At 45.7% G+C, this 20,116-nt stretch overlaps 1 protein-coding gene across 1 annotated transcript in view; it reads right to left on the reverse strand.

The window, feature by feature from the left end:
- PTPRT (protein tyrosine phosphatase receptor type T) overlaps positions 1–9,712 on the reverse strand; it is an 815,678-nt gene extending 805,966 nt beyond the window's left edge. The window contains exon 1 of the mRNA XM_068986822.1: positions 9,568–9,712. Within this exon, the coding sequence (XP_068842923.1) occupies positions 9,568–9,712 (145 nt within the window). The remainder of the gene's footprint in view (positions 1–9,567) is intronic.
- Positions 9,713–20,116: the final 10,404 nt, after the last annotated feature.

Here is a 20,116-nt window from a genome sequence, read left to right on the forward strand (position 1 = left end):
ATTGTGCCTGTTCTCTACAACGAATATGCATTATTTTTGCCATCATGAATCATGACTGTTCGTAGAAATAACTTAGAAGATGTTCAGCTGATGGCAGCACCAAGTATACAATATATATTTCTCTACCCTGGGGTTGAAGCCTGGCTCCTCTTTCATATAAAATTTATGTGACCTTGGACCAATCACTTCATCACTCTGTGGCTTGGTTTTCTCAAAAATAAAGAAGAGACAATACCTCAGAATTCACAGGATGGTGACATGTTAGACGAAATGCACAGGATAATGCCTAACCCAATTCATGTTTAGAGTGATCACATAGTCAATGCCAGTTCCCTTAAAAGAGAGCAAAAGCCCCAGGACTGACGGAATTCTGGTGTGAATTCTAAATGCAGAGAAGGGGACGGGGTCAGGGTACAGATGTGTAACTGACCTAGGAATAGTTTTTCAGAGCTTCCGTAACAAATTACCACAAACCAGGAGGCTTAAGACAACAGAAACTTATTCCTTCACAGTTCTGGAGTCCAGAAGTCTGAAACCAAGGTGCTAGCAGGGACATACAACCCCCCACTCCCACCCCAAGACTCCAGGAAGGATCCTTCCTTGCCTCTTCTGGTTCCTGGGGTCTGCTGCCAATCCTTGGCTTTCCTGGGCCTGTAAATGCATCACTCCAGTCTCTGCCTCTGGCTTCACATGGCTTTCTCCCCTGTGTGGCTGTGTGCCACTTCTCCTCCACCAGAGACACTCTACGAGGGCTCAGGATAACCAGCATGACCTCATCTTTGCTGACTACATCTGCCAAGACCTTATCTCCAAATACAAGCATATTCACAGGTGCCAAGGACTGGGACTTCCACTTATCTCTTTGGGAACACAATTCAACCCATAACAGACCCCAACCTTCTCTCTATAAATATTAGCAGTTCCAGTGAACTGGCAGGAACTATAAATATTAGCATCTATTAGAGTGAACTGGCCAAGAGGCTAGTGGCATGAAGGAAAAGCCAGTACCATCCAGGATCCGTGCCTGCTTCCACGGCAGCTGATTGGTTGAAATATTCCTGTCTGTATGTTTACTCTGGATCTTTTCCAACCCCTGCCCTTTCCAATCGGATAACTAACAGTTGCTGCTGCTAAGCCGCTTCAGTCATGTCTGACTCTGTGCAACCCCACAGACGGCAACCCACCAGGCTCTCCTGTCCCTGGGATTCTCCAGGCAAGAACACTTTGTATTTCTCTGCTCTAGAGATTTGTACAGGATGGAGAGAAGAAGCTGCTTGAAGTCAAGGGTTCCTTCTTTCTTCCTTTTTTTTTTTAAGGTCTAAACTTTCTAAAGACACTATGCTGTGGGTCTCAGAAGGGCTGGCCTAAGATGAGTTGTGGCTTTGAGGGCTAGGAAGGAAAGGGAAGAAGTTCCTACACTGAAAAGAGGAAAGAGATGGATCTGTTGGTTCAAAACTGCCGAATGGTAATACTTGAGGAGGAGACAGACCCCAAAAGAGATCCTTGGTGAGATATCTGGGCCGGGTTGATTCAGGACAAGGGCTCCAAGCCTGGGGAAGCAGCAGCAGGATCACTGGATCCAGAGGGACCATAAGGAATGCGAGGGCGGGCTTCTCAGAGGAAACCACAAGGACCTGTTTAAGCCCCAGGACATTTGTAGACCCCGAGGGAAAGGGGGAGGTCAAAGAACAACTGCAAAGTAAGGCTTCATTCCTTGGAGGCTCAGGGGCACATCCAGGCTGATGCAAATGCCTCCTTTCTTGCGCACTTGGGTTTTCAGCTTGAGGTTCATTCTGACACTTAATGTCCTACAAGCATCAGAAGGAAATAGAGGGAAACCTCCCAGTCCCACTGCCTCCAAGCTTAAGCACCTCTAAAAGAGAGCTGCTGGCACTTTCCTCTTCCCTCGGCTCCCCAGAAACCCTCTGGCCGGGCCCAAGGCTGGACCTCACTGCCAACATGTGGAAACTCATGCCAAAGTTGGGGGTGGCACAGCTGGGAATCAGAGGCAGTTCCAGTTAGTTCCCTGGGCAAGATGGAAGCTTAGATGGAGAGTCTGAGGGTGCAGTAACACCCACTGTCTGTAACAGACCCTGCAAAGACGAGGTGGGGACAAAACCAGATGTGAAGCCTGGAATGCTAGCCTGAGGGTTTTTCTCAAGGAAGGGGATGAGGAAAGAGAAAGACAGATGCTGAGTGCGGACTGAATTAACAGAGAAGATGGAGGAGGCGACCTCCCTCTGGGTAGCATGTATCCTGGGTATGGAAAAGCCTCTCTGGGCCCATCGGGGCCCACAGCAGACCTCCTGCTAGAAGGGTCACCTGTGCAAATCAGCATCTAGGGGCAGGTGAGCTTGAAGGAAGGGACAAGGTTCCAAGGTGGACTTTGACAGTCTCAGGCCCTGTAACAAGCAGAAAAGAACTTAAGGAAAGCAGCACCAATGCAGCCTACTATGTGCCGATACTCATACAGACACCAGTCCACTTAACTCTCACGCTGGTTCCCACGTTAATAATGAAGAAATCGAGGCAGAGGGATGGAGGCCCAGTGTCAGCAGGCTACAGTGCAGGACTGGAAGAAGCTGGCCCATAACAAGCCTATGATGAGGACTTTGAAAGCGGAGAACAGGATGCTATAAGACAGAACTTCAAGGGGGTCTCTCATCAGACAGACCAAGGAGAAGGGGTGATGCTGAGACCTGATGGAACCAGGCAAGTGAAGAGCAGACAACCATTGCAGGGAGAGGGCACAACACACGCAAGGGCCCTGAATCAGGAGCTGAAAACAAGCCAGTGTGTCTGGAGCATTTTGAGAGAGCAGGAGAGGGCCTCAGAAGAGACACTAGGTCATCCAGGACTTTGCACGCATGGTGAAGAGTTCAGGTCATCCTATGTGCCAGGGAAGCGCCCAAGGGGCATGGGCGGACTGACCCAGAGCCTAGCACAGAGCCTGACCCACAGAAGGGGCTCAGTGAAAGCTTGTGGGACATCTGAATACTGGCATCATATTAGATTTCCAAGAGGATGGAAACTGCCGGCTGTACCCAAGGAAGAGGAAGATCTCTGTCTTTGCCCAAGAGAAAAACAAACAATTTCACCTAATCCAAATTCACTTTCATGCCTCTCTGCCTAAGAAGCACGCAGAGCTGCTGAAATCCACAGGCGCATCATGACAGAATAATTTCAGTGATCATTATCAAATGCCTCTATTTAGAACAGCTCAAAAGTTTGTATTAGCACACTCCAATATTTATGAAACGCCACTGTGCCATAATGAGGGGCTGAGAAAATGAAGATCAGAAGCAAGGCTTGTTCCTTCCAGGAGCGAGAGCGTCGTGGCGGGGAAAGCAGCAGTGCCCCTCGGCTGGGGGGAACCTTGCTTTCCTGATCTATAGAATGGAAGGATGATAGCAAAGACTTTAAATGTGTGATCAGTTAAGGAAAGGCCCAAAGGCATGTAAGAATGCTTATCATTCATTCCTGCATCAAAGAAACACTTGATAAAGACTATTTGCCCATCCATCCATGCATGCATCCAATAAAATTGTATTTCATACATACTGTGTATGATGCGTTGACTTAAACACTAAAAATAAAGCCAGGAAGAAGACTGTCATGGTCCTTGCTGACATGGAACTTCTCATTTGGGGATACAACATACACTGAACAGGTACATCAGTGATGCATGTTTTGAGGAAAAGTATAAGGTGCAATGGGGAACATTTACAGAAGGAGGTGACCCAGCCTGGAGCATCTAGGGAGCACCAGCCTAAGGAAGTGATGCAAGAGCGGAGATACAAAGAGGAAGACCAAGAGAACAGGGGCAGGCAAACGTTGTACGAAGGGTGCCAATTTTATGTGAGTTCCTGAGGCAGAAAAGGGTCTGGAACATTCTCAATCAATCAGTTCAGTCGCTCAGTTGTGTCCGACTCTCTCCGACCCCATGGACTGCAGCACACCAGCCTTCACTGTCCATCAACAACTCCCAGAGCTTGCTCAAATTCATGCCCATGAAGTCGGTGATGCCATCCAACCATCTCATCCTCTGTCGTCCCTTTCTCCTTCTGCCTTCAATCTTGCCCGCATCAAGGTCTTTTCAAATGAGTCAGTTCATTACATCAGGTGGCCAAAGTATTGGAGTTTCAGCGGCAACATTAGTACTTCCAATGAATATTCAGGAATGATTTCCTTTAGGATGGACTGGTTGGATCTCCTTGCAGTCCAAGGGACTCTCAAGAGTCTTCTCCATTACCACAGTTTAAAAGCATCAATTCTTCGGTACTCAGCTTTCTTTATAGTCCAACTCTCACATCCATACGTGACTACTGGAAAAACCGTAGCTTTGACTAGATGGACCTTTGTTGACAAAGTAGTATCTCTGCTTTTTAACATGCTGTCTAGTTTGGTCATAGCTTTTCTCCCAAGGAGCAAGAATCTTTTAATTTCATGGCTGCAGTCACCATTTGGGAGCCTCCAAAATAAAGTCTCTCATTGTTTCCATTGCTTCCCCATCTATTTGCATGAAGTGATGGGACCAGATGTCATGATCTTAGCTTTCTGAATGTTGAGTTTCAAATCAACTTTTTCACTCTCCTCTTTCACTTTCATCAAGAGGCTTTTTTGTTCTTCTTCGGTTTCTGCCATAAGGGTGGTACCATCTGCATATCTGAGGTTATTGATATTTCTCCCAGCAATCTTGATTCCAGCTTGTACTTCATCCAGCCCAGCATTGTGCATGATGTACTGTGCATATAAGTTAAATAAGCAGGGTGACAATATAGAGCCTCGATGTACTCCTTTCCCAATTTGAAACCAGTCTGTTGTTCCATGTCCAGTTTTAACTGTTGCTTTTTGACCTCTGTACAGATTTCTCAGGAGGCAGGTTAGGTGGTCTGGTATTCCCATCTCTTGAAGAATTGTCCACAGTTTGTTGTGATCCACACAGTCAAAGGCTTTGGCATAAGCAATAAAGCAGAAGTAGATGTTTTTCTGGAACTCTCTTGCTTTTCAATGATCCAGCAGATGTTGGTAATTTGATCTCTGGTTCCTCTGCCTTTTCTAAATCAAGCTTGAACATCTGGAAGTTCATGGTTCATGTACTGCTGAAGCCTGGCTTGGAAAATTTTGAGCATTACTTTGCTAGTGTGTGAGATGAGTGCAATTGTGCAGTAGTCTGAACATTCTTTGGCATTGCCTTTCTTTGGGATTGGAATGAAAACTGACCTTTTTCAGTCCTGTGGCCACTGCTGAGTTTTTCAAATTTGCTGGCATATTGAGTGCAGCACTTTAACAGCATCATCTTTAGGATTAGAAATAGTTCAACTGGAATTCCATCACCTCCACTAGCTTTGTTCACAGCTATGCTTCCTAGGGCCCATTTGACTTTGCATTCCAGGATGTCTGGCTCTAGGTGAGTGATCATACCATCATGATTATCTGGGTCATCATGATCTTTTTTGTATAGTTCTTCTGTGTATTCTTGCCACCTCTTCTTAATATCTTCTGCTTCTGTTAGGTCCATACCATTTTTATCCTTTATTGAGCCCATATTTGTGTGAAATGTTCCTTTGGTATCTCTAATTTTCTTGAATTGATCTCTAGTCTTTCCCATTCTATTCTTTTCCTCTATTTCTTTGCACTGATCACTGAGGAAGGCTTTCTTATCTCTCCATGGTATTCTTTGGAACTCTGCATTCAGATGCTTATATCTTTCCTTTTCTCCTTTGCTTTTTGCTTCTCTTCTTTTCTCAGCTATTTGTAAGGCCTCAGACAACTATTTTGCCTTTTTGCATTCTTTTCCATGGGGATGGTCTTGATCACTGCCTCCTGTACAATGTCATGAACCTCTGTGCATAGTTCTTCAGGCACTGTCTATCAGATCTAATCCCTCACATCTATTTCTCATTTCCACTGTATAATCATAAGATCTGATTTAGGTCATACCTGAATGGCCTAGCGGTTTTTCTGACTTTCTTCAATGTAAGTCTGAATCTGGCAATAAGGAGTTCATGATCTGAGCCACAGTCAGCTCCCGGTCTTGTTTTTGCTGACTGTATAGAGCTTTTCCATCTTTGGCTGCAAAGAATATAATCAATCTGATTTCGGTGTTGACCATCTAGTGATGTCCACGTGCAGTCTTCTCTTGTGTTGTTGGAAGAGGGTGTTTGCTATGATCAGTGGGTTCTCTTGGCAAAACTCTGTTAGCCTTTGCCTTGTTTCATTTTGTACTCCAAGGCCAAATTTGCCTGTTACCTCAGGCATCTCTTGACTTCCTACTTTTGCATTCCAGTCCCCTATAATGCAAAGGACGTCTTTTTTGGGTGTTAGTTCTAGAAGGTCTTGTAGGTCTTCACAGACCCGTTCAACTTCAGCTTCTTCAGCATTAGTGACTGGAGCATAGACTTGGATTACTGTGAAATTGAACGTTTTGCCTTGGAAATGAACAGAGATCATTCTGTCGTCTTCGAGACTGCACCCAAGTACTGCATTTCGACTCTTTTGCTGACTATGAGGGCTCCTCCATTTCTTCTAAGGGATTCTTGCCCACAGTAGTAGATAGAATGGTCATCTGAGTTAAATTCGCCCATTCCAGTCCATTTTAGTTCACTGATTCCAAAAATGTTGATGTTCATTCTTGCCATCTCCTATTTGACCACTTCCAATTTACCATGTTTCACGGACCTAACATTCCAGGTTCCTATGCAATGTTGCTCTCTACAGCATCAGACTTTACTTCCATCACCAGTCATATCCACACCTGGGCGTTATTTTCTCTTTGGCTCCGTCTCTTCCTTCTTTCTGGTGTTATTTCTCCACTCTTCTCCAGTAGCATATCAGGCACCTACCAACCTGGGCAGTTCATCTTTCAGTGGCATATAAGTGATAAAATCCAGGGTGAAGTGAGCACAGGTGAGATCATGATATGGGGAGGCTGGACCAGGCCTGCAGGGCCTCAGAGGCCACTGCTGGGCATTAGTCTTCTCTCCTCAGAGCAAGAGGAAAGCTTCAAAAAGATTCCAGGCAGAGGCTGGGTGGGGGCAATGAAAGGAAGAGGTAAGGTAAACAGGCCAATATTCTAGAACAATCTCTGGCTTCTGTGCAGAGAGTGGATTAAAGTCAGAAGAGGAAGCCATTAATGCATGTATGTGGAATCTAGGAAAATAGTAGTGATGATCCTATTTGCAAAGCAGACATAGAGACACAGACCTGGGAACAAATGTATGGACACCAAGGGGTGAAAAATGGAGGGTGGGAGGAACTGGGAGTTGAGACTGATGTATAAACACTATTGATACCATGTATAAAGCAGACAACTAACGAGAGCATACTGTGTGGCGCAGGGAACTCTGCTCAGTGCTCTTCAGTGGCCTGAAGGGGGAGGAATCCAACAGAGGGGACATACGCACATGCAGGGCTGACTTATTTCACTGCAGAGTGGAGACCAACACAATACTGTAAAGCAACTATGCTCCAATAAAGTTAATTTTCTAAAAAAGAGGAAGCTGAAAAGCCTGTGTGAAAGTCTACCTGTGACCCAGGCGAGGGTGGATAGCATGGCATGGCACCAGGGCAGTGGCGGCAGAGGTGGAGAGACGTGAGCAGACCTGAGATGGGCTCAGGGGCTGAAGGGGTAGGATGGAGTGATTGACAAGGAGAGGGAGGCGGAGAGAGGGAAGAGAGAAGTGTGACCCCTGGGTTTCTGAATCAGCACCAGAGTGATGAAGTGGCCTTTTGAGACAAGGAGCGCTAAAGCGTGAGTAGATGGAGAAGAATCAAGAGTTCAATTTGGGAGATGTTGAGTCTGGAGAGCCTGCATGACCCTACAGGGCATCTAGTGGTCTAAGGATGAGCCAGAAGAGGCCGCATGTGTGCAAATACACACACAACACATACACACATACGGCACATACACACGTGCACTGTAAGGTCTGGGGGCTTCCCTGGTGGGTAAGACAGTAAAGAATCTGCTTGCAATTCAGGAGACCTGGGATCGACCCCTGGACCAGGAAGACCCCCTGGAGAGGTGAATGCCTACCCACTCCAGTATTTTTACCTGGAGAATCCCACGGACAGAGAAGCCTGGTGGACTACAGCCCATCCAGTAGCAAAGAGTCAGACAAGACTGAGCGATTAACACTTTAACTTTTCATAAGATCTGAATTTATTTGGCCAACATCAATGATGGCCACACAGAGCACAGAAGACATGGTAAGTAACCTTCAGCACAGGCATGCTACACTCCTGGTGTTTCTAATGGAAAGAGTGATTCTATTACATAAACGAAGACATTTCTGAGAGTAAAAGTCCGCATTTTAAAAAATTATGATGGGACAACAGGCCTAGAGGTGGTCCCATGGTCACCTTACTAACCAGCTTGTGTAGTTTTGGCCATTCTGCTCATGTAAAGTAGGATCCTACCGTATCTGAAAAGCTCAGTTTTGTACCATGTCACAGCTTTATGATACCTAGGGGGCTATGGCTACATGCAGGAGAAAGATACACAAGCAGTTGATGTCCTCAGTAGGAAAGGTAGAGCCAAGATACAAGCCTCCTGCTTTGGAGCCAAGCTCAGAGTCAGTATGGTCACACTGGTCACACCCTCAGCTGGACATCTCTGATCACCCTTTCACCCGCACCTGGACACCTCTGCATACTTTTCTGTCTCCAGCTTAATGACATGCTGGCAAAGCTGTCTCTCAGAGCAGCTGAGAAGACAAGGCAGCTGTGCAGTGGGTCACATACATCAAGTTTCTAAGGGATGTCTGATGGCAACTGAAGTTCGGTGGAGAGTTGAGGCCATTCATGGTGTGATGGTTAATACTGTGTGTCAACTTGACTGGGCTAAGAGATGTCCCAATAGCTGGTATGGCATTATTTCTGGGTGTGTCTAAGACAGGGTTTCCAGAATTGATTAGCATTTGAGTTGGAGACCTGAGTAAAGCAAACAGCAAGCCCCAGTGTAGATGAGCATCATCCAATCCTCTGAAGGCCCGACTAGAACAAAAGCATTTCCTCCGGCACACCTTCCCTGGAATACACTGGCTATAATTCTCAAAGGCCTGCTTCATGCAGGTATTCATCAGGAATGTATACTAGGCCTTCAGTCCCCTTGGTAAAGAATATATTTGTCATTCAGGGTGTTGGGACATCAACTTTACCAGTAATAGTTGGATTGTAGAAGTCGCCCTGTATATTTATTTACAAGCTGTGTCTGTGTAGTCCAGGAGGAAAGAAATGACCCCAAATTATGGAGAAGTGCTCCTCCCCTAAGGTCCCATTACTCTCAGACTCCCAGACAAAATTCAGGGATGCCCCACTTGTAGCTAAAGTTCAAAATCTCAAAGGTCAAAGAAATCTAAAAGTTTCCTGAATCCAGATGACACTTGTACCATACCCTTAAGAATACACTTAGCCTTGGTTTGCATACCTCTGGGGGTGATGAACTTACTACCAACAGAGTTACCTACTGCCCTCCCCAACAGCTCAACCCAGAATAAAATTCTTCTCCATGAGTCACTGTAAAAGCTACCACCCCCATCAGAGCCTCAAGCACAGTTGGTCACGTACCTGTAGGTACCGCTGGGTCCAGCATTGGTTTCTCCCATGTGTTAATCTGCTCCCAGGTAAACCCACTGGTCCCCAGGGCCACGCTATAACCACAGTTGCTGTAGTGCTCATCAAAGGAACAGCCACCTGCAGACAAAAGAGACATGGGTAAGTATATCCTTATGTCTGAGGCTTGGTTCGTTACCCCCCATCTCAGTGGCTCTTCATTTACAGCTTTGAATTTTAAACTCTGGAGGAGATTTTCTTTTCCTAAAGGCAAGCAAATCGGAATTTTTTATATTTGCTTTGGTGCTCTAAGGAAAGACAGTGGCATCTGCAAGCCCCCTATTTAAAAAAGTTAATAAGGCTAGTTACATTGATTTCAATCTTCCTTCCTGAGAAAGTAAACAGCAACGTCCCCATCTAAGTAGAAAAAATTAATGCCAGGGCATGCCTCTGTAATTGCTTCCTCCAACGTGGAGAGATGCTGCGAGGCAGCGGGCGGAGCACCAGCTTCAGAGTCCTGCAAAGCGAGACACGGATCTCAGCTTTGCAAAGCCGGGTCAGCCGGGACCAGATGCTTCACCATCTGTGTCTCAGTTTCCTTACCTGGAATACGGAGGGGAAGATCCACTTGGCAGAAATATCAGGAGGATAAAATGGAGTAATATAGAAAAAGTAACTGGCACAGCAAAAATTCTCAGCACCTACTTCCCTCCCTATAAGAGCAGTTTTCATGGAGTAAAAATCAAATTTGTAGAGAATTAGACAATTGTGCCCCAGGAAGATAATGAAGTCAAGGCTGTCAGTATTTAAAGCTTCTCCCTAAAAGTCCAAGCCATCCACCACCAGCACTTTACAATGAGTTGTGTAAACTGGATTGAGCACACGCTCTGGGCTCTAAGTTCCCTCCAGGTGACACTGAGAGACGTGATGTATAGAACAGGCGCTGCAACCAGGAAATGCTGGTCTGAACAGAGAAGCAAAAGGTGACTATATTCTGGGATGGGAGGTAGAAGGGGAGAAATAATCAGGCCTTTGAAGTTTAGGAGCACCTCCACCAGCACAGAGCAGGAGAAAGAGCACTCCAGGGTGAGCTGGCAGGATGTGCAGAGAAGGAGAGACCACCAGGACTGAGCTTTACGTGCTGGTCCACATTTCCAGTGCCTTCTTGTCTCCTGGCTGCTCAGACCTCATCACACCATCACCTCCCTTCCTTGAACAGCCACTGGTTCCCCTATCACACATCCAAACCACATCTGTGGTTCTGATCCACATACAGAAACCATCCCTGAACAACCCCTGCCTGTGTCTGCAGCCTCATGTAATACCACTCCCCCTTCTCCATCAGCAACAAAGGTCAAAACCCTTCTTCTGTACCCAGACCTGGGGTTTCCTCTGCTTAATGGTGGTGGGAGGCCTGTTGACAGATCTGATACAGAATATAGCCACAACACTGCTAAAGTAAACCTACGAGGGCAAAGCTCTCTCCACGCCCTTTCTTTCTGAGTATGGAAACCTGGAAGAGTCAGTCTTTAGCAGCCCCAACGAGTCGGGCTGGACAAAGGAGGGCTGAATCTATTCTGGCAGTGCAAGTCTGGGGCTTGAGTTCAGGGTTTTAAATAGCTCTGCACTAGACAGCAACAGGAATTTGCAGTATAGACACCTAGAGAGAGAACGAAAAGAGAGGGAGAGAGAGGTCCAAGAAACATAATGTAAAGCGGACACCTACAGAAGGTGAGAGACCATGAGAAATTTCCTGTGATGGGAAATGACTGATGCACTGGTAGAAACTAAAATTTCTGTCTGCTTCCATGTCTTCATTCTTTCTTTCACAATTATTTAATCGCGCTTTTAGGGTAGATGGAGCAGAGAACGAGGTGCTATCTATACAGTGGTTTATAAGAGGCATGCCATCACTAGAAAGAATGAGTGAGGCAGACAGTAAATAAGCAAACTAGTAAGAAACTGCATTTCCAAATGTGCTATGAAGGCTGGCATTGGGTTGCCTGAGGGGATCCCAGGTTGGTGTGGTCCAGGAAGCCTTTCTGACCATGGATTGGCAACAGTTCCCTGTCCTGTAGTGTCAAGCCCCTCCGAGCCCTCAGTGAGAGCTGGCTACAAGCAGCAGCCGTGTCACTGTGCTTTGGGGAGCTGAGGGAAGAATGGATGGACCATGTGGATGCATATGGGTCAACAGACAAAGACGGAAGTCTTAAGAGATAACAGGAAAGGTCAGGGGCAGACAGCAGAGGAGACTGCACCCCAGACAGTGTGAAGAAGGGTGACCTCTGAAAGGCAAGGACAGGGCCGGTCAACCAGCTTCCACTAGGCAATAAGCTTTAGACTGGCTGGGAAATGGCGCTGGCAGAGAGGAGGGGCTGAAGAAGTATCTGTTGACTAAATAAACCAGTGGGCTTCCCTGGTGGCTCAATGGTAAAGAAACCACCTGCCAGGGCAGAAGATGTGGGTTCGATCCCTGGTTCAGGAAGATCCCCTGGAGGAGGGCATGGCAACCCACTCGAGCCTTCTTGCCTGGAGAATCCCATGGGCAGAGAAGCCTGCGGGGCTACAGTCCATGGGGTCCCAAAAGAGTTAGACACAACTTAGCAACTAAACAACAACAAATGAACCAAAACAAATCTGTTTTAATAAATAAAAAATTTTAAAAAGGAGGTACAATCTGTTTGATAAGTTAACCTTAAAAAATGCATTGCAATAGACATTAGGTACAGACAAACACTGTTCAATCCCACTTATACGAGGTACCTGGTGGTGGTGGTGGTTTCGTCGCTAAGTTCTATCAGACTGTTTTATACGAGGTACTAAGAAGCATCAAATTCATAGGGTCAGAAAGTACACGGGTAGATGCCAAGGGCCGGGGGGGTAGGGAGGATGGGGACAAGGTTTCAGTTTAGGAAGATGAACACTTAAGGTGATGGATGATGGTGAGGGTTACAGAACAGTGTGAATGTCCTTAGTGCCACTGAAGTGTACGGTTACATACGGTTGAAATAGGATTTTTTATATTATGTGACTTTTACCACAATAAAGAACATTTTTTAAAACTGTGAGTGGGATACCAGACAGACCCCAAGTTACATTTCAGGAACAGTGAGCCGATAACAGTCCCCATACTCCACCTGCTCTTTCTGGTCTCACACTCACCACTTCTACCTAGAAAGCTCCTTCCCCATGCTGCCTGTCTGCCAAATTCCAAACTAGCCTCTCCAAACCACTCCCTCTATAGACCTCAGCTGACCAAAACAGCAGAGTGAATGCCACAGATATGAGACCCAACACACTCCATTTGAAACCTAGAAAAGGGTAGCAGCAACAGTTCCAACTGCTCAGGAAGGGCCGCCTTCTCCCATCCTTACACCACTCCTGCCTCACCGAAGTCCAGCCTGTGGGAGATAAATGAACTAAGTCAATGCCACCAACAGCATCCAGATCCCGACGTGCTTGAATGGCAAGTGGAGGAGCCTGCAGCATCTCAAGCGTTCACTGGAAGAGCTGACTGATCATCCTAAACGGAGATCAGCCTCCAGGTCTTTAGAGGAACATACAGCCAAGATGATAGTAGGCCTATGGAAAACTGTTGAGATCATCTCTCTTAGACACATGAGAACTCTACATTTCCAGGCCACTTTGCATGTGGGGAAGACAACGTGGTAAACCCTGGAAATGTATCATAAAGTGATCTCCACATGTGCAACACTAGTCCACAAAAGTAATCTCTTCCCAACAATCCTTCTCACCTGCCCTACTGCAAAGACTTTCTAAGGTGTACTTAAAGACAGTGGCATCTAAGAAAGAGAGATGTCTAGATCCCTGAGACACTCACTGAAAGAGAGTCACCCAGTCACCTGACCAATAATACTGTCGTTCAACACATCAGGCACAAAATGCCAACTTTTCTAGTCTTAATGCCACTGACATCTTAGGGTTTAGTCGTTACCATAGCGGAGCCTTGCATATGCTGACTAATCTAAGAAGCGTGCTCTGTTGAGCATTTGCTCTGTGTCAGGTTATATACTAGGCACTAATCACAGAAAACTGCTGAGGTCATGTTTGTTTTCACTTAATCCTCATGACTTTGTGAAGTAAGTTTTTTAATCCTTACTTTAAGTGTAAAGTAACTGATGCATTAAGGGGTTAAACAACCTGCCGAGGTCACAACTCTAGTCCAGCCACAGATGATGGACAAACACAGAAGCAGGAAATACAGCAAGAGATAGCAAAAAGCAAACTGAAGGCAGGAGAAGACAGACAGGAAGGACAGAAGGAGAGAGTTACAACTCCACACCGCCATTTCCTACAAGTCCGCCTGCTGAAAGGGAGTCACCTATTTGACTCTGAGCTTCCAGATGCCAGCAGAAAAAGGACAATCTGCTCAGTTACTGGATACTCTGTGTTCAGACAATAAAAGCCAAATAGCTCTGGTAAATTACAATCATTCCAGGTGCTTAGATCACACAAGAACTTCTCCACAGGGGTACTGGTAACAGAAATCAACCATCCCACAATGCACAATATCTGAAACAACATCCATGCAAGAGGTGCGTGGTCAATTTCATGAGAGTATTTCTCATAATCACTCTCAATATAAACTGATAGCATCAACCAAACATACAATTCAGGAAAAGCAACTCACTGGAACCCAATATGGTACAATCTAGAGACTAGTTCCCTGTCGGCCTGACTTGACCCAGAGATAAGTTTTGAAAGCTGTTCGGGAGGGGAAAACACATTTGATTCGTGTTTTGTAAGCAATTCTCCCTGGATTTTCTTTCTCCCAGACAACACACTGAGAAATAAGAGTGGTTATGCGCTTCAGATTATACACTCTGGCAGCAGTCTACACTGCCAGGGGGTACAGCCTTTTCAGCTAACCTCCTTTCTTCCTTATCGGGCCTTCACTTTCTGGTGTGCAAAATGGATCACAAAGGAGGCTTCCAGTGGTCAAAGTTAAGAGTTCCAAAGACTCAGAGAGAGCCAGAAATTCTCAGGAGCCACAGAGATGTGAGCCGTTTCACCAGCACCAGGACTGGCTACTGAGAACCCCTGGTAAGGAGGAGAAGGGAAAGAAGGCTAGCCTTCCACGGGTCCTCAGCATGGAGTATTCAGACCCATGATCCTAAGTCTTATTGCAGCTCCTCCTGGTCTTTCACAAATTATATTTACCTCTCTCGGTGGAATTCCTTGGCACCATAACACCTGCTGAAGACGCTCCAGACCACGGATGTCTGTGGCAGGCTACTTGGGGAAGGCTTACAACTGGAGAGATTCCCAAAAGACAGCCATCTGGATGCTCAGCTCACTCCGTTTTAAAGCGGCCCCACTCAACTGATGTCAACCCCATCACCATCAATTTGGAAGAAAACAAAAGTCTCCTAAACCTACACTCACCCCTAGAACTGGGCTCAGCCTCCAAAGCACATGTCCCAGTTGGGAGAAGACCCAAATAACTGTGGACACGGCCATAAGCTGAGGACTCAGCAGTATCTCCCTACATCGGGACAGAGAAGCTATTTCCCTGGACAGGTTGAGGTCAAAATGTAGCAAAGGCCCCAGATGCTCTGACGTGAGTCAGGCATAAAAAGTCAACAGAGAAATGGAAAACGGTAGCAAGGAAATTGGATTTTGAAAATCCATTTGGGTTTGGTAATGTATAGCATATCAGCATCTGTAAGGGAAGTAAAAATAGTGCAGGATACATACTTTAAGATATATTAAAGCATAAATAAAGTTTATAGTGCCAATCAGGATTTTTTTTTAAACATGAGCTCCTCTTTTGAAAATGAGAGGAACAGAAATTCAATAAAAATATAAATGTGTCTGCCTCTGCATTTCTCAGATATGATCCTATGTATTCTTGAACAGAATTGAGTTCAGAAGAGAAACTACAGGTTTCCAGGGCTTCTGCTCCGTGCGAGGCACTGTACTTGAGCTATGTTAAGTATGTATATAAATATATGCACATTTTTTAATACTTTTATATGTATGTTTGTGCATGGAAGTGGGCTTCCCAGATGGTGCAGTGGTAAAGAATCTGCCTGCCAATGCAGAAGATGCAAGAGGGTTTGAACCCTGGGTCGGGAAGATCCCCTGGAGGAGGAAAGGGCAACCCACTCCAGTATTAGTCTGGAACATTCCATGGACAGAGGAGCCTGGCAGGTTACAGTCACAAAGTGGGTCATGGGGTCACAAAGAGTTGGACATGACAGAGCTTGCACACACACACGCATGAAAGTTAAGTCTTACCAACCCCACTCCCTAAGACAAGGGTCAACCAGCTTTTTCTATAGATGGTCAGACAGTAAAGATGTTCACCTTACAGGTGTATTGGTTTTTTCTTGCTACCAACATGTTATCACAAACTCAAAACAACACCCATTGCTTTTTTTATCTCCTGGTTTCCACAGATAAGAAGTGAAGGCCAGGTTGCACCTTATCAGAGCCTCACAAGGCTGAGGTCATGGTAACAGGAGACCCGATTTCCTTTCTGGAGTCCAGGTCAACTTTTGCAGGGTGTTTGGCAGAATTCAGTTCCTTGTAATAATTTTAGCATCAGGGCTTCTAGAGAAGAGTATGGCTACCCACTTCAGTACTCCTGCCTGGAGAAGCCCATGGACAGAGGAACCTGTTGGGCTACGGGGGTTGCAAAGAGTCCGAATGACTGAATGACTAACACTTTCACTCCTGCCCTCTGGGGGTCATCATGTAAGTGGCTCTCAGTTCCTAGAAGCCACCCACAGTTCCTGCCATAAATCCTCTCTACTCTTTTCCTGAGCAAGGCTCCATCCTATTTCAGGGCTCATCTGATTCAGTCAGGCCCACCCAAACAGGATCATCTCCTTTTTTATTAAAGTCAGCCAGCTTGGGACCTTAATTATATCTGTGAAATCCCTTCACCTTGGTCACTAACGTAACCTAATCATAAGAGTGAGATCTGGGACTTCCCTGGAGGTCCAGTGGTTCACTCTGCCTTCCAATGCAGGGGGTGCAGCTTCGATCCTAGATTGGGAAGCTAAGACCCCTCATGCCTTCCAGCCAAACACCCAAAATATGAAACAGAAGCAATATTATCACAAATTCAATAAAGACTCTAAAAATGATCCACATCAAAACAAAAAAAAATCTAGAAAAGGTTGAAATCTATCCTATCCCAGTCCCTCCCAAAGGACAGGGATTAAACAAGACACAAATACCAGGGGCCAGTAACCTTGAGGACCAACCCAGTATTCTTCCTACCACAGAAGGCCCCTTGGTCTCTGTCACTAAGACTTAGCAGTGCCATTGTAGCAGAAGCAGCCACAAGTCACACAGAAAGATGGGCAGAGTTGTTTGCTAATAAGACTGGATTTACTGACACTGCACTTTGAATTTCCTATGATTTCCACATGTCACAAAACAGTATTCTTTTGATTTGTCTAACCATTTAAAAATGTAAAAACCAATCTTCCTTTGAGGATGGAGTACAAAATCAGTGAAGGTCCAGGACTGGCCTGGAGGCTCTAGTTGGCTAACCTCTGCTTTGATCCCGTAAAATTTTACAATTTTAACACAGTCACAGAAAAGTACCGTGTTTGCACCCTTTGAGTGTTTGATGTCATGTGCTTTTGACACCTCCTTCCCATTTCTCAGTTGTAGAACGTTTCTTCTTTCCTGCAGGAAGTGGAAGGCGGGGGCGGGGGGCATGTCATCCACTGTGTTCCTTTCGAAGCTACATTCCCAGCCTGTAGGTTAAAGGCTTGAGAGAAGCACCAGAGGTTACTAGATTTAAATACGGTTAAGTCCCCAATATCTGAACCTTCAAGCTGCAAACTTTCAAAGATGTGAACATCCATTTGGTTCCAGCAAGGAACCAGAACCTGTGCCATCAATGTCAGGCGTGAGTGAAACTGCACCTTGCCCATCCCTGCCAGTGGCCTAATGCTGACCATTCTTCAGCTCTACCACCTCCCACACCTCCTTTCCCTAACTCTTCCTGCCTGTTCATTCGATGCCAGGCCCTGTATGCCAGCAGTTGTACTGTACTACTGTACTTTTCAAGGTACTTTAAGATTAAAAATCTTTTTTTTATGTGTTACTTGTGTGAAAAGTATTATAAACCTATTACAACACAGTTGTTGTTCAGTTGCTCAGTCACGCCTGACTCTTTGTGACCCCATGGATTGCAGCACTCCAGGCTTCCTTGTCCTTCACCACATTCCAGAGCTTGCTCACTCTCACGTCCAATGGGTCGGTGATGCCGTCCAACCATCTCATCCTCTGTCGACCCCTTCTCCTCCTGCCTTCAATCTTTCCCTGCATCAAGGTCTTTTCTAATAAAGTAGGCTCGTCGAATCACATGGCCAAAGTATTGGAGCTTCAGCTTCAGCATCAGTCCTTCCAGTGAATATAAACGATTGAGTTCTTTTAGAATTGACAGTACTATATAGCAAATTGTATTGGTTGGGTACCTAGGCTAACTTTGTTGGACTTACGAACAAGTCGGGCTTACAAGAGCGCTCTCAGAACAGAACTTGTTCATATGTGGGAACACTTCACCGACATCACAGCACGTGTTCTCAGTGGGTAAGGGCTGGTGCTCCTACTTCACAGACCAGGAAACCAAGGCGAGAGCAGGTGCCCTTCTCAACCTTACCCAGTCAATCAAGGGCAGAGCCAAGACTCAAATCAAGGACCCCCTTCTTGGCCAGAAAGTCTACCAGGGAGATCTCAGCTACTACATTCATGGGAGACCCAGCACAAAACCAAAGTGCAAAGCCACTTGCTTCAAAACGATTAAGAATTTCAACATGACCACTGCAGATCATTAGACGAAGCACAGAGCCCTTCCAAGTGCCAGGCCCTGGTTGAGTGGGCAAGTGACACACCCATGAAGCCAGCCCTGCTCTGTGGACACACACGTTCAAGCAATAAAGCCCCACAGCCCCTAAGTCATCAAGATGCTGCCCTCGCGCCAACAAGAGTCTCTGAAGGCAGGGCGATATCTAAGTGGCTTATTAATCGTGGGCAGACTATCATGGGTAGGCGAGTCTTGCCCCCGGAATGAATGTAAACCAGCCTGGCATAAATTGAATTCCTTTTTGGAATATCTAATTGAATTTGCAGAAGTGTGTGCCAAGGGGGTGTTTAAATAAGTGCACAAATATGATAAGAAGGCCTTCACACCATTATATCTAATTCAGTAAGCAAAAATAATGGCAGGGCACGTTCCAATTAGCGTTTGATTTATTTGCTTTAACAAATCCAATTAGTAGAATGTTTTATAAAGTCATCCAATGTCAAACACTCATGGACTCAACAGATAGAAACAATACTCCTAACAGGAAAAAAAAAAAGTGTTTTAAAGCTCTTTGAACAGTGAATGTATTATAAATAAGATGATGTCTCTCTGATGGCTCAGGCACTCCCCAAGGACCCAGAAAACAGTGTCTGATCTGCTCATTTGGTTCTTTCTCCCAGAGACTCTGGGAGGCAACTCAGGTTAATTTGGCCCATTATAATAAATCCAGGAAAACAACAAAGGTGGAAGTTAGCAAAGGGACTTCAAGGGAGAATAATGAACTTGCTGCTGGGTATCTTTTAGACCAGAGACGTGTTCCGACTTCCAAGACGGCACAGTGGAGCAGAAAAAGACAAGGCTAACAGACACAGTGACCTTCCTGAAGCTGATCCAATGCCTTCACGCCCTTTCCAGGCTCTGGTGTGAACTGGAGAGTTCAAGGAGATTAGTAACCCTAAAGCATGCCCCTCCTGACTAGCAGACGATGGTCTGTGACCAGTGAAACTCAGCATCCATAGGGCTTAAAGGTATGACTCTGGAGCCAGCACCCCAGCTCTGGTACTTTTTTTTTTAAACTGTATGACCTTGACCAGGTTATTTAACCTCTGTGTACCTCAATGTCCCTATCTATGAAATGAGGAAATCACAGTGCTCATCTCTTGGGGGTTGTGATCAGAATTGGGGAAACTTAGTAATTGTAAAGACTTGGAACAAAGCCTGGCACATAGTAGGTGTCAAGTAAGTGTTTGTTACATGGCCGCCCTAGTGGTAAAGAATCCACCTGCCAATGCACGAGACATAAGAGACCTGGGTTCGATCCCTGGGTCGGGAAGATCCCCCAGAGGAAGGCATGGCAACCCACTCCAATATTCTTGCCTTGAGAATCCCATGAACAGAGGAGCCTGGTGGGCTGCAGTCCACAGGGTCGAAAAGAGTCGAACACGACTGAAGTGACTCGCATGAATACACATTAATATTTAATCCCAGCATATGAATGAGAAATGGGAAAAATAGCTATGTTCTATGTGCCCAGGCTCAGAACATAATCTCCAAACAAAAAATTTTAAAGAAACTATCTGAGCTGGTGCATCACCTCCTGAATGCATCAGCAGTGCCTAGGGTGATAAGCCCAGCTTCATTGACCACTTACTGCTGTGTGACCTTGGGCAAACTACCTAACCTCTCAGGTCAGAGATTCTGACCAGGTAATAAAGGAATAAATTAAACTCTTGGAGGGCGCCTCGATTTCTGACATGCTGGGAGATGGTGACT

Source organism: Capricornis sumatraensis, chromosome 15 (assembly GCF_032405125.1).
Source record: "Capricornis sumatraensis isolate serow.1 chromosome 15, serow.2, whole genome shotgun sequence".
NCBI lineage: Eukaryota > Metazoa > Chordata > Mammalia > Artiodactyla > Bovidae > Capricornis > Capricornis sumatraensis.